Source organism: Anastrepha ludens, chromosome 5 (genome assembly GCF_028408465.1).
Source record: "Anastrepha ludens isolate Willacy chromosome 5, idAnaLude1.1, whole genome shotgun sequence".
NCBI classification, from domain to species: Eukaryota; Metazoa; Arthropoda; class Insecta; order Diptera; family Tephritidae; genus Anastrepha; species Anastrepha ludens.
This window is the reverse complement of record NC_071501.1, coordinates 10359667-10372445: the sequence shown is the minus strand read 5'-3', so window position 1 is coordinate 10372445 and position 12779 is coordinate 10359667. Positions and strand designations below refer to the sequence as shown.

Below are 12779 nucleotides of genomic sequence, written 5' to 3'. Positions count from 1 at the left end.
TATCTGAACCTATTTCTGGGTTTATATTATATTATTATTTAAAATATGTTTTTTAAGCAAAATAGATGAAAAATATGGTATAAAAAACTACTTTGTGTTCAAGCGCCTCAAAAGCATGAAATTTTCAATATTTTTTTACCACAATTAGGTTCATATTCTTAGGAAATATGTTGTTAGTAAAAAAAAAAATTGGAATTCCCACCAGCAAGACACTCGGATAGCGATCGTCCATGGACAGCATGCTCTAACGCCACTATCTGTCGCGGAAATAGCTTCAAAAAATTTTAAAAGTGTGACTAAAAATATAAATAAAATATCGTCTAAACTTAAACAATTTCTGATTATTCCTTCTTTGTTGAAAAAATTCTCGAAAAACAACACAGTTTTGGCCTCCTAAGCCGGTTTCTCCCCCTTAAGTTAAAACAACGGGTTTCTCGTGATAAATCGAAGACGGAGTAGACCAAGAAGGGTCTGTTGATTGAAGGGGTAGTTTATTATTATAATTTTGTTTGATACGTGCAGTGCCATTCGATGATGTTAAATGAGTTACTGATTAAAGGATCACCGCTGTGTATTTTAGCAGAGCCTTTGGTTCGATTGAAGCAACAAACGATTGAGGACTGCGTTTGATGGGAAAAGAAATCTGCTGCTCGCATGAATTAGGTTACGAGTGGCTCGCGCAACCAGCATATTCTTCAAATTTAGATCAAGTGTCTATTTACTGTTTTCGAATATTAAAGAATGGCTCAGCGGTAAAAGGTTTGGGTCAAATGAAGAGGTCGCTCATTAAAAAAATGGCTATTTTGAGGGTTTTGAAAAATCATTGTATTGGGGGAACTTAAAAAACCTGGTGAAATACTTGATAAAGCTTTGAGCTGGAAGGAGACTTAACAAGTGCTGTTTGCGTGTCTACCGCCGCCGTAGTCGAATTGCGTTGGGGTGGGTCTACCATTCGGAAGTTCGTAGGTTCGAATCTCCGTGAATGAAACAGCAAAATGATAGAATGAAACAGCAATATGATAGAAACAGTTTTTTCTAATAGCAGCCGCTCCTCGGCAGGCAATGACAATTATTTATTTTTATTTATTTCATTTAATTTTCAGCGACTTATCGGACCACCCTCGTACAAATATGCTGCTTGCTGGGTCATCCGCTTTATTCCCTAAGGTCAACGATGATGTTTTTAATGCTGCTGCTGCTGGTGCTGCTGCCGATGGAGTGATCATCTGCTTTTCATCTCACCGTAAGTTATATTTACCAAAGCACCAAATATGCATTGGGGGAAAAACAAAAACAAAAACTAAAAATTCATTTGAAGGAGTGAATACTTGAAATAGCCAAAAATACAAAAAATAAAGTACATTCCCGTGATCAATGCAATGCGCGTAATTCAAATGCAGCGGAAAAAGTTGGTGGTTTTATGTGTAGCTCTTCACAATTTTACACATGCGCATGTATGTGTGTGTGTGCTCACACATACACATTGGACTCGTACGCAAGTATTCATGCACCGTCGCATTTTCGAAAAACACTTAAGCTTAATTGCATGCATTGAATACAAGCAATCACGCGTTCACTCACGCACTCAGAAGAGCGTTGTTGTGCGCGCGGCACGGCACGAGTGCAACAGCAGACGTGCCACAACCGCTAAGCGAAATGCATACTATAATTCACTCGTGCATCACTTGTGTGTGTGTGTGTGTGTGAATATGCAGCTGGCTGTTGTGTTATGGCAAGTGCTTTGAAATGTGGCATGTGCAATACTTATGAAGTTGCAATTTGAAGAGGTGAGTAGGTTGATAATTTTAAGTATAATTTTTGAAATATGAATTGGGGTAAGCGGGGCTACGTAAGTGTATCGAATAATGTTTTTAAAGCGCTTTTAATGAAGATAGTGAGTTTTAAAGTGGACACAAAGCATAAAACAAAATGCAAAATATTGACGTCTTTATTGCTCGGGTAAGCCCAAATATGATTTACAATAAAAACTAGACTAGTGTAACTCTCGGAAAAAACGAAAACCACAGGCCACTGGAGATAACTCGTACCGGGAGTAAAAATGTTTATGAAGAGGGTAATTTCCATACAAATTTTATTAAATTTTTTATACAGGGTAATTCGAAACTACTTTTAAATTTCAAAAAGCATCAAGACGTTTTACTGAAATAAAATACTTTTTTTTACCAAAGAATACTTTTATTCTTAAGAAGTAAAAGTAAGAAATAAATAGATTATACATTAAAGAGGGTCGGTTGCCATACAAAAACGGTAGGATACAAAAGTCCACCCATGAATTTTACGTTTATATTGAGAGGATTTCGGCAACATAAATAATATTTTTGTATCCTTCTAAAAATCGCCTAAATGAATTTTTTTAATATATTTTAACTTAGTTATTTCTTATCCGATTTTTGTTTATGAAATTTTTAATAAATTTTATCTGGGTACGATAAATTGTAGAGATACAAGGTGAAGTCCAAAATAAACAAGACTGAACTAAAATAGAAACGACAGGAGCTTTGTTCTGATTATTTCGGGTTTATTTATTAAAAATAGTCCCCTCTGGCCTCGATACACTGTTTTGCGCGATCTAAAAGCTTTTCGAAAGAGTGTTTCGGATCATTGACCAGAATGCCCTTTAGGATGTCGGTACAAACCTCTTGGATGGGTTCTACAGACGCAAAACGTTCTTTCATGGCCAAATGCAAATTTCCGAATAGGTAGCAGTCACAGGCAGCCATATCAGGCGAATACGGTGAGTGAATGATGGATAAAATGCGATTTCTAGTCAAAAAATCAGTCACAAGAGTGGATCGATGAGATTGTGCATTATCATGCAATAAGCGCCAGCTTCCTTCTTCGCGGTATTCCGGGCGTATTCGATGAATGCGATGCAACAAACGTTTCAAAACGTCTTTTTGACTTCTCCAAACGGGATTTTTTGGGTTGGGTTGGCGCTCCTCTGGGCCCTGCATTCGGTACTTTGATACTTAGTTTCAGGTTCATGCTGGAAACACTCCGTTTCATCACCAGTTATAATGTTGTAAAGGAAGTTCTTGTCTTTTCTCGCCTATTTAACGAATGTTGAATTCTGAGCAATTTTTGGTCCTTAGTGAACTTGTGCGGAATGAAACGTGCGCAGACTTTTCGTAGGCCCAGATTATCAGTTAAAATGCGATAAATCGATGTTTTGGAGATATTCAACTCTGATTCCATTAATTCCAACTATGATTTCGGTTTATTTTTGATAAATTTACGAACAATTTCGATGGAGTTTTCGGTGATTACTGATTTTGGGCGGCCCGTATATTCGTTGTCAATCACAACCATTTCTGAAAAGTCTAAACCACTTATGAACTCTGGCTCGAGATAAACAATCATCGCCATCAACTTTTTTTCATCAATTCGGTAAAGTTTTACCGATTTTAAAACGAAATTTGATATTAACTCTTTGTTCGAAACTCATTTTTGTGTCGATGACACAAACATACTGACACTTTAGTCAAAATAACTTCGCTTCCACTGAACCGAATGTCATCAAGCTTTCAGTGGAAGTTTGCTAGGGATGTAACTTCCAACTCATTAAAGAGATGGCGCCATCAAAAACATTTTTATGACGCCAGTCTTATTTATTTTGAACTTCACCTTGTATAACGACGAAAAAAAATAATTCCAACACATCAGTTTGGTTTTCGAAGTAAACATTCTACAAACGACCAGGTACATAGGATCACGCACGAAATAGAAAAAGCACTCGAAAATAAAAAATGATGTTCTGGCGTATTCCTCGATGTGGCACAGGCATTCGTTAAAGTTTGTCACACAGGTTTGGTTTTTTAAATTAAAATTAATACTTCCTAAGCAATGCTACGAAATCTTGGAGTCGTACTTATCAGATCGCTATGTTCGAGTCAAGCAAGATGATGCTTATCCAAGTCTTCGACAAATAAATGCATGAGTACCTTAAGGTAGCGTTCTTGGGCCTTTTCTGTACCTTATCTTTACACATGATCTACCGTCTGATCCTAATTACGTCACAGCAACGTTTGCAGATGACACCGCCTTGATAGCAGTTGGTGAAACTGAAAACGAATCGACAGCCACATAACAAACCGCGTTAAATAAGATCTGCCAGGGGACTAATACATGGAAAATTAAACTTAACCAAACAAAATCTGTACACGTAGTTTTCACGAACACTAAAATACAACATATACTGCTATACATAGATGATCAACAGGTCCCATACTCAAACTATGCGAAGTACCTATGCCAGGTAGGTATGACACTTGACTGCAAACTTCGATGGAAAGATCATGTCAAGAAAAAGAGGCAAGAATTGGACATCAAACTCAAAAACTGGCAATGGCTCATAGGTAGCAGATCAGCTCTCACGATAGAAAACAAGCTGTTAATTTACAAGCAGATACTAAGGCCAGTATGGAGTTATGGTGCGCAGCTATGGGGGTGCGCCAGTCGAAGTACGAGAAATCAAATCCAACACTTCCAAAATAAGGTCCTTAGGTGCATTGTCAAAGCACCATGGTACTGCAGAGGTTCCGACATTGAGCGCGACCTTAAAATAAACTCCTTCAACACTGAAATCGCAAAGATTGCAGTTGCCCATAAAGAAATACTGATAAACCACATCAATGAAGAAGCACTTAATTTAATTGAAACCAACGAATTAATACGAAGGCTCAGACGCACTAAACCTAGCGATCTCATACCTCCATAGAAATGCTTTATGTCATGTAGAGTGAAAATTGTGTAATGTTATCATAATTCAGTTGCTTGTTAGTTATTTGGAAATATTTATGAACTAGTTGCAATAAAAAATTTAAAAAAAAAAAACCTTGTATATCGCTTGTGTAGACCGTTCATGACAAAAGGTATACCATTATCAAGTAAGTTATATCGAATGCTTCTTATCGCATGCGATGGACTATTACATTCAGACTCTCACAGTTAATTCGGCAAACAGTGGATTTCGCGGAATAGCAACATTTGGATATTCGATATTTTCTTATACATTTTTTGATTTTTTTGTTGTAATATTTTCAATAATTTTCGAGTTAAAACTTTGTTAACCTTGTCGTTGTTTATGTTTTTCTGCAACTTACGCATTCCGCACACGCTTAATTTTGCGCTCCGCCACCTCGATGTCTCTATTTATGTAGCTCGTTGGAGATTTGGATCCATGCGTTTTTTTTTCAAGTCTAAACGCTTTGCAATGCTTTGATTGCATTATGGCAGCGTAGTGCTTTGCTGGTTGACATATTGTAAATGAAATGGTACGCGATGAAATGTCCATGAAAAGATGATATCTCTAGTTGACCGCTTCGTATGCGATCGACAAGCGCAGGTATAGATGTTCAGTAAAGTATAAAGTACTTAAGATTCATGAAAAAAGGTTTCTTAGGGGGTACGGCTATAGTTCACCTACCCAACTATGGGTGTGAAAACGACATTGGAGCTCAAAAATATGGTAAACGAAATATGGAATTCCTCAAGAATGGAATAATGACTTTGGTTTTGAAAATTAGGGGTACACTTTTACAACTTTATTTTCAACACAGTCTAATTATGTATCATATAATGCTTGATTACTGTGGTACACAGTTTTGTTAAGTAGTGTGTAAAAATGGATAAATCTGCTTTACTTTTACTTTTGTTGTTAAAATAAGAATCAAAAATTAGTTTCAAAGTCTGTTTGCTCATCATTTTTAACTTGACGCTATAAAATAAAATACAAGTCATATATTTAGTTTTAATAATCATTGCTGTTGTTGTTGTTGTTGTTGTAGCAGCATAAACATTCCCCGTGCGTATACGAGGAATACTGCTGAAGTGACAGTCCTTGGTCGGATATAAATCCGGGTCGTTCCGGTTACGTAGAACCGACATCGTCTTCACTATCGATGTAAGAATTTACGTCACAACAACAATTCTCTCTTTTTAATTCGTTTTTTATTTGGGCCAAATCATTTACTGAAAGAAGGTGCGAACTGTTAAGAAATTCGCTCCGAAAATTTGAACAAAACAAAAAAAATTTCAAATTTTTTTGTAAATCCTAAATTTAAAAGTGTTAAATCGAACCAAAGATATTTCAATTTAAAAACTATGTACAGGATGGGCCATATAGCGTTTGCTGTTTGAACCACCTATTTTATTGAGAATGGTAACACAAATGACATGTCAAATATCTTCATAATTTACTTAAAGGTTTGACATTTACGAAATGGGACGCTATACGCTTGAACAAAATTGGGAAATATTGAAAACCTATTTCCAAAGTGGTGAGTCTTCCTCTTCTTTTCTGATTTTCACATCGGTGGCCACGTCAATAAACAAAATTGTCGGATTTGGGGCTCAGAAAATCCACTCGTTACTGTACATACCAAAATTCTCAACATTGAATAACTTTCAAAAGTATAATTTTTTTTTTCCAGTCTACTTCTTAAAAACAATTTTTCAGAAGAATTGACAACAAAGTCTAAAATACATGGATCCCTTAAGATGGAGTCGCTCAGTACTTCCAATGATTTCTTTTGTGGTAACAATATGTAATTTGTGATAGCAAAGGTAATAAATTTCATTTTTCGTGCGAGGTTGGACGTTTATATAAAATAACAGACATATAAAGTCGAGAAGCTACAATACGGATCCAATCCACTACCATGCAAAATGTCAACTGTTTCATATAATTTGATTTTCTCTTCTTTGTTTTGTTATGGTAAGGGACCTGACGTTAGACTTGTAAAAATCTTAAAAAATAAAGTAACTGTTTTGGGAAGACGCCACCTCCAGTACTCAATTCGGCTTGCCTAAATACGATATTTTAACCATTTGGTTATTTCGTGGTGAAATAAGCTAGGTGACTTTAGATTTAATGAATAAAAAATTTCAATTATCAAAAGCTTGCATATTTCTTGAGAAAGAAGTGGCATGAAGACATTCACTTGAAACTTACTAAAGAAAATATTGTTTTTTTTTACATAAATTGCTTACAAAAAATTTGAAAAATATTCACTCACCCTCACAACCATCGGATTCATTTTTGAGTCCAAAATGTCCTTCTGAGCATTCATCACACTGCAGGCCCGTTACACCTCGTTTACACTCACACTGTCCACTATCCGGATCACAATAGTCTACATCCTCAGCGCCGAGAGGATTGCAATTGCACGGCAAACACTTCAAATCGACATTCGCGTAACCCGCATCACATTCGTCACACTTTTGACCGGCGAAACGCGGTTTACACAAACACTGGCCATTGGTGCTGTCACAAAAGTCACTATCCGAGCCATCTGTGTAGCAATCACAAAGTTCACAACCCATAGAGGGGTCACCCCAGTAGCCGAGCTTGCAGCGCTCACAACGCCAGCCCTCCGTGTTGCCGCTAGAAGAGGACAAAAAAGTGAGGTTTAAAATTTTTAAATATATATAAAATGTATATACATATGTATGAGTGTTTTTATATTTGTAAATTCTACTCACTCGCAGATGATGCACTGCCCGGTGAACACATCACACGGTCCACCATCGCAATTGCACGGACGACAGTGTGAGCCCTGCACTGTTGGATTGCCAAAGAAGCCGTCGTCGCACATTTCACAATGGTCACCAGTGTAGCCGTGCGGGCATTGCGTGCAAATGTACTCGGAATTTTCCACCACACCATACAATGGGTTCAGATCCATGATACTGTACGTTTTGAGCTGACAACTGGGCGAAAAGTTGTTGCTATCGACCAACAGAGGGCAGGCACAGCGTTTGCAATCGTGTTCGGTGCCTTGCAGTGGGTTGCCGTAATAGCCAACTTTGCAGCGCTCACAACTGGTCGAATGGAAGAGAAGAAGAGTATTAATGAATGCATGTGTGGTGAGTGTGGTGAAAGATGGCGTAAATAGCAAAGATAAGAATATACCTCAACACCATACAAGGCTCTTGAGGGTGACCAGATGGTATGTAGGTATGTATAAGGTAATGGTTACAAGATGGATTGGGCATTTTTCTTATATAATATTTATATTTAGAAAATTTTTATATAAATCGAAAAATTTGTTACATTTTTTTCTTTAATTGCTAACTTATTTGTATTTTTATTCAAATATTTTTTGTACAGTTGCGTTTAAAAGAAATGAAGCAAGTTTTACCAAATATATGAAGAAAGAAATTAAAAAACAAAAATAAAATTCAAAAGAATTGAAATAGACAATATTTAAAAAAATTTCGCATTAAAATTTTTTGAATGGACTAAGGAAATTTAAAATAAATTTGGTATTTTGAAACACTTTCTAAATTATTTTGAAGTATCTTTGAAAAAAAACAATAGACAAATTTTTAAAATTATGACGAATTAATGGAAAAACTAAAATAACAAAAGTAGAAAATAAAGAAAATATTTTAAGAAATTTTCTAATGAAATAATCTTTTAAGTTTACATAAAAAAAAATTATAAATATAAAAAACATTTTTAAAATTATGACCAATTAACAATAGAAAAAAACTTAATTAAAAAACTAAAATAACAGAAGTAGAAAATAAAAAAAAAACGAAAATAAAATCAATATTTATCAATATTATTTTAATGAAATAATCTTTTGAATTTACATTTGAAAAAAATAAATATAAAAACATTTTTAAAACTATGACAAATTAATTAAGGTTGAAACTTTTTCACAATAAATTTTTTTTACAAAATATTTTTAGTTAAAATAAGAACAGTAGGAAATAAAAAAAAAGAAAATAAAAACAATATTTTCAAAAATGTTTTAAAGAAATAATCTCCTTTGAATTTACATTTGAAAAAAAAAGATATATATAAAAAACTTTTTTAAAATTATGACAAATTAATTAAGGTTGAAACTTTTTCACAAGAATTTTTTTTTTTAATTATTAGTTAAAATATGAAAAGTAGAAAATAAAAAAAAAGTTTTAATGAAAGGAAATTAGATTACAATTTTTTTAGAGAAATTTGGTGAAAAAATATTGAATATATGAAAAGCAAAAATTGTTAAAGCCCTCGCCTCATTTCAAATGGTGTTTTTTGGAAGACCCTTTAAAGGCGGGTAAAACGGAAACAAAAAAGAAAAATAAAATATTTTTTTTTTTTTATGTAAACTTAAAGTAATTTTTTTTTTGTTTTCAGTATTTTATTTTTTGATCTATAATTAAAAAATAAAAATCTTCTTTTGGGCATACCTACAAGGTTCGTTCAAAAAGTTGTCAGCTTTCAAAAAATGGTCTTCACATGGAAAATGGATAGAGATATAGCGGGTTCTACTGAACCGATTTTGATGAAATAAAATTTAAATGACGTAGAATTAATGTCGCAATCGTGCGAACTACGATTATTTGCAAAAATAATTTAAAGAACTTTTTCGGACTTTTAAAGTTAAAAAAGGATCATAAAATTATTTTTCGTCTTTCAACGTCCGCCATTTTGTAAATTTTTTTTAAGTTTGTAGTTCACACGATAATGACATTCATATTGAACAAGACCTTTTTTGTCTTTTTGATTTTAGATACCTGTGAGTACTAGACTCTGTATCCCCAGCGACATACGGTTTTTTGGAAGACCATTTTTTGCAGGCTGACAACTTTTTAAACGAATCTCGTATGGCCAAACAAAAATTTTGTTTTTTAACAATGGATCAAAATATAAAATAATGAAAACAAAAATAAAAAATATTCCGTTTTCGTTTTACACGCTTTCAAAGAAACACCCAAAAAGCACCATTTAAAATGAGACGACGCCTAAAGTAATTTTTGAAAATGAAAACATTTTAGTAATGAAACTTCGAATATATTAGTTTGTAAAGCATCCATTAACTTCATAACAAAAACGTAATGACAAATAGTAATATTTTTTTTAATTAAAAAAGCTTCAACTTTAGAAAATTAAAAAAAAAATATCGTGATTCGAAGAAGTAGTAGTTTTGAATGTAACAAAATATTGTTTTAAAAATATTTTTAAAACTACTAACAACGGGTATTATTTTTTGTAAACATAAATTTTAAAATATTGTAATTTTCGAAACAAAATGAAGGTGTTTTTGTGAAATATATTCATGTGAGGTCATCCACACGATGGCAGCGATTCTTAGTGGGAATAGACTACAATTACGTATTAGTAAAAACATTTCTTAAAAAAAAATAAAAATAGTTCTTTCTGAAAATCTTAAGATTTCAAACAAATTTGCTCAGCTTTAACTTCCAAAGTTTAACCCCACTTCACTTCTGTATTATTAAAATCCCTTCCACATTCCATCCACCTTTGTTATCTTCAACCATCACCCAAATTTTTTACTCACCGCTCGCCATAGGTGTTATGCATACAGTTGCCACAGCCGCCGCTCTGCAAGTCGCACGAGTTCGAATGCCCATTGCATGGGCAGGGAATACATTTGGCCACCAACTGATGATCTGTCGCATTCTCCCAGATACGTATAAAGCCGAAATCACAGCTCTCGCAGGAGAGTCCCGTGTAACCCGGCGGACAAGCGCATTGCTCAACACGTGTGCTCGCCTTCACCGCGCCCAACTCCGTGCCACCCGAGTAGATGATTACACGCTCCAGCGCGGTTTCCACTTGATCCGTATGATAAGTGCCGCGTACGAGCAACGCATCTAGCGCCGATAGAACAGAGAGCAGCTGGGCGCGCGTCACCGCCGAGCCATGATATTCGGTGCGGCGCAGACGCGTCTTAATATCGCGCACTGCTGACGGCACATGATACCAATCCGTTTCGTCAAGCGTAATGTTAATGGTGGCCGTTGAGCCGTGCGTATATGTTGTATCGCCATAAGCAATTTTCAAGCCATTCCGTCCAAATAGTATCACATCTGGTCCAGCTGTGGGTTTGCCAGATGTGTCGCCACGTATTGTTACCCAGCTGACTTGTATAGTGAGCCGTGCGCTATAGCTTGTCAGGCGATTGCCAAGATAGCCTTGCGGCGCCTGCCAGTAAATGGCTTCCACCTCGTTCAGATCGTACATGCCATAAACCAGGTAGTTCGTATTGGTATCCACTGTTGGCATAGCCACTTGGGAGCGCGTCATGTCCGTCACCTTCCAATCGTTCAATGTCTCGAAAGCGAGTGTTTGCAGTACTGCGCTACTGCACGACAACCCCACACCGGAACACCAGCAGGGCGCGCAACCATCTGGTTGCTCGGCGTTAAGGTCATAATAGCCCGGCAAGCATTCGCTGCAGGTGTCGCCAGCCACATGCGCCTTACATTTACATACACCCGCGCATTCCGTGTCCGGTATTGTGCCACGCACATCACACTCGCATCTACGGCACTCTTCGCCATAATAACCGCTGCTGCATTCGTCACAGCGCGCGCCTTGAAATCCTTCGCGGCAATGGCAGTCACCACTCTCTGGATCACAAGTGCCCGTTGCGCCACGTTCGCCGCATTCGCATCGTTGGCAGGGTGTGGTGAGCGTTTCATTGTGCGCGCGATAGTGACTGCTAACACAGAACTCACACTCATTGCCGGCGGTATTGTTCTGACATTGTTGGCAGATACCGCGCTCTAGAAATGCATCGTAAATGCACGATTCCGCATGGCCATTGCACTGACACAGCTCACAATCGTTCGCCTCACGCGTTGTGCCATTACGGAATGGCTTGTCCTGATAAAGTGCACAACATTCGCCGCAATCCGCACCGCAGGTATTGTGCTGACAGACGCATTGCAGCGATGATGCGAGTTGCGCGTACTCCACCTCGTCGGCGCGCTTCTCCGCCAACTCGACGGTCTTATCGGCATGGCCGTGGCAATCGAGGCGCGCACTTACGCGTATCTGCTTTAGTGAGTAGAAGGAACGTTTCTCAAGTGATTGCGCATCCAGTAGCCAATCCACGCTGTTGTCCAGATTTGCTGTTGTGTGCATACCCTGCAAGCGGATGCGTATGTAACGCGCCGTTATGAAGTTCATTAGCTCTTCTGATTGATCCATGGCACCAGGGCGATTCTTCAGTAAGGAGACGTGTAATTCACCGTTTTCTAGTGGTAGTGCTTTTGAGAATTGTGTGGTGCAAATGACTTCAGTATCATTTTCGAAAACGTATTTGCCATTTTGTCCGGCTAGGCCGTAACGTCGCTGACAGTCTGCATCACTCAGGCCGAAATATTGCCAGGGTTCGTAAGTGAAGCCGTCAAGTGATTTTTCAAGTATCCATGAAGCGGGTCTCGGTGAGTTTGCTGACTTAAGCATCACGAAAAAAACTTGATAGACCTGGAATAAAAAAAATCAATAAATGTAGAACTTATCATGAAAATTAGATTTAAAAAATTGAGTACTAAAATATTGTTTTGGAAAAACTTTTGAAATTTCCTGAGTATTTTTCAGTATATTAAGAATCTAATCTCCCGAAAATGGAATTGAAAAAAATGTATAATAAAAAAAAAAATTGTTTCAAAATGCTTTAAAATTTGGGGATACAAAAATTTGCAATAGAAAAATTAATTTCGAAAAGTTTTAAAATTTGATGGAATTATTTTATGAAATATTAAAAAGTCATTTAATGCAGATGAAACTAAAAAAAAACTTAGTAATAAGAATCATTTCGGACAATTTCTTAAAATGTGATGATAAGAGTTTTTAGAAAATTTAAAACATTAATTTCACGTATAGATATTAGCACAAAATTATTATTCAATATAAAATTATTTTGGAAAAAACTTTTAAATTAAAAAAAATTATAATAATAGGACTATGAATAAGTTCGTGCGGTTTTTTTTCGAAATTTGAAACT

The 12779-nt window shown here is 36.2% G+C and overlaps 1 protein-coding gene across 1 annotated transcript; it reads right to left on the bottom strand.

The window, feature by feature from the left end:
• Window positions 1–7029: 7029 nt before the first annotated feature.
• LOC128863520 (laminin subunit alpha-1-like) lies at window positions 7030–12238 on the bottom strand. Its single transcript, XM_054102726.1, has 3 exons — window positions 10323–12238; window positions 7504–7842; window positions 7030–7405 (listed from the first exon to the last, which is right to left on the bottom strand). The coding sequence occupies exons 1-3, from the start codon at window positions 12236–12238 to the stop codon at window positions 7030–7032; spliced, it is 2631 nt and encodes an 876-aa protein (XP_053958701.1).
• Between the last annotated feature and the right edge of the window lie 541 nt (window positions 12239–12779).

What these genes read in the sequence shown, in the direction of transcription:
- LOC128863520 (XM_054102726.1), bottom strand. Translation starts at nt 12,238, where the DNA reads ATGCTTAAGTCAGCAAACTCACCGAGACCCGCTTCATGGATACTTGAA. An exon ending in CATAACACCTATGGCGAGCG is followed by an intron (nt 7,843 to 10,322) that starts GTGAGTAAAAAA and finishes CCATTCGACCAG; the next exon opens with TTGTGAGCGCTGCAAAGTTG. An exon ending in GGGCAGTGCATCATCTGCGA is followed by an intron (nt 7,406 to 7,503) that starts GTGAGTAGAATT and finishes GTCCTCTTCTAG; the next exon opens with CGGCAACACGGAGGGCTGGC.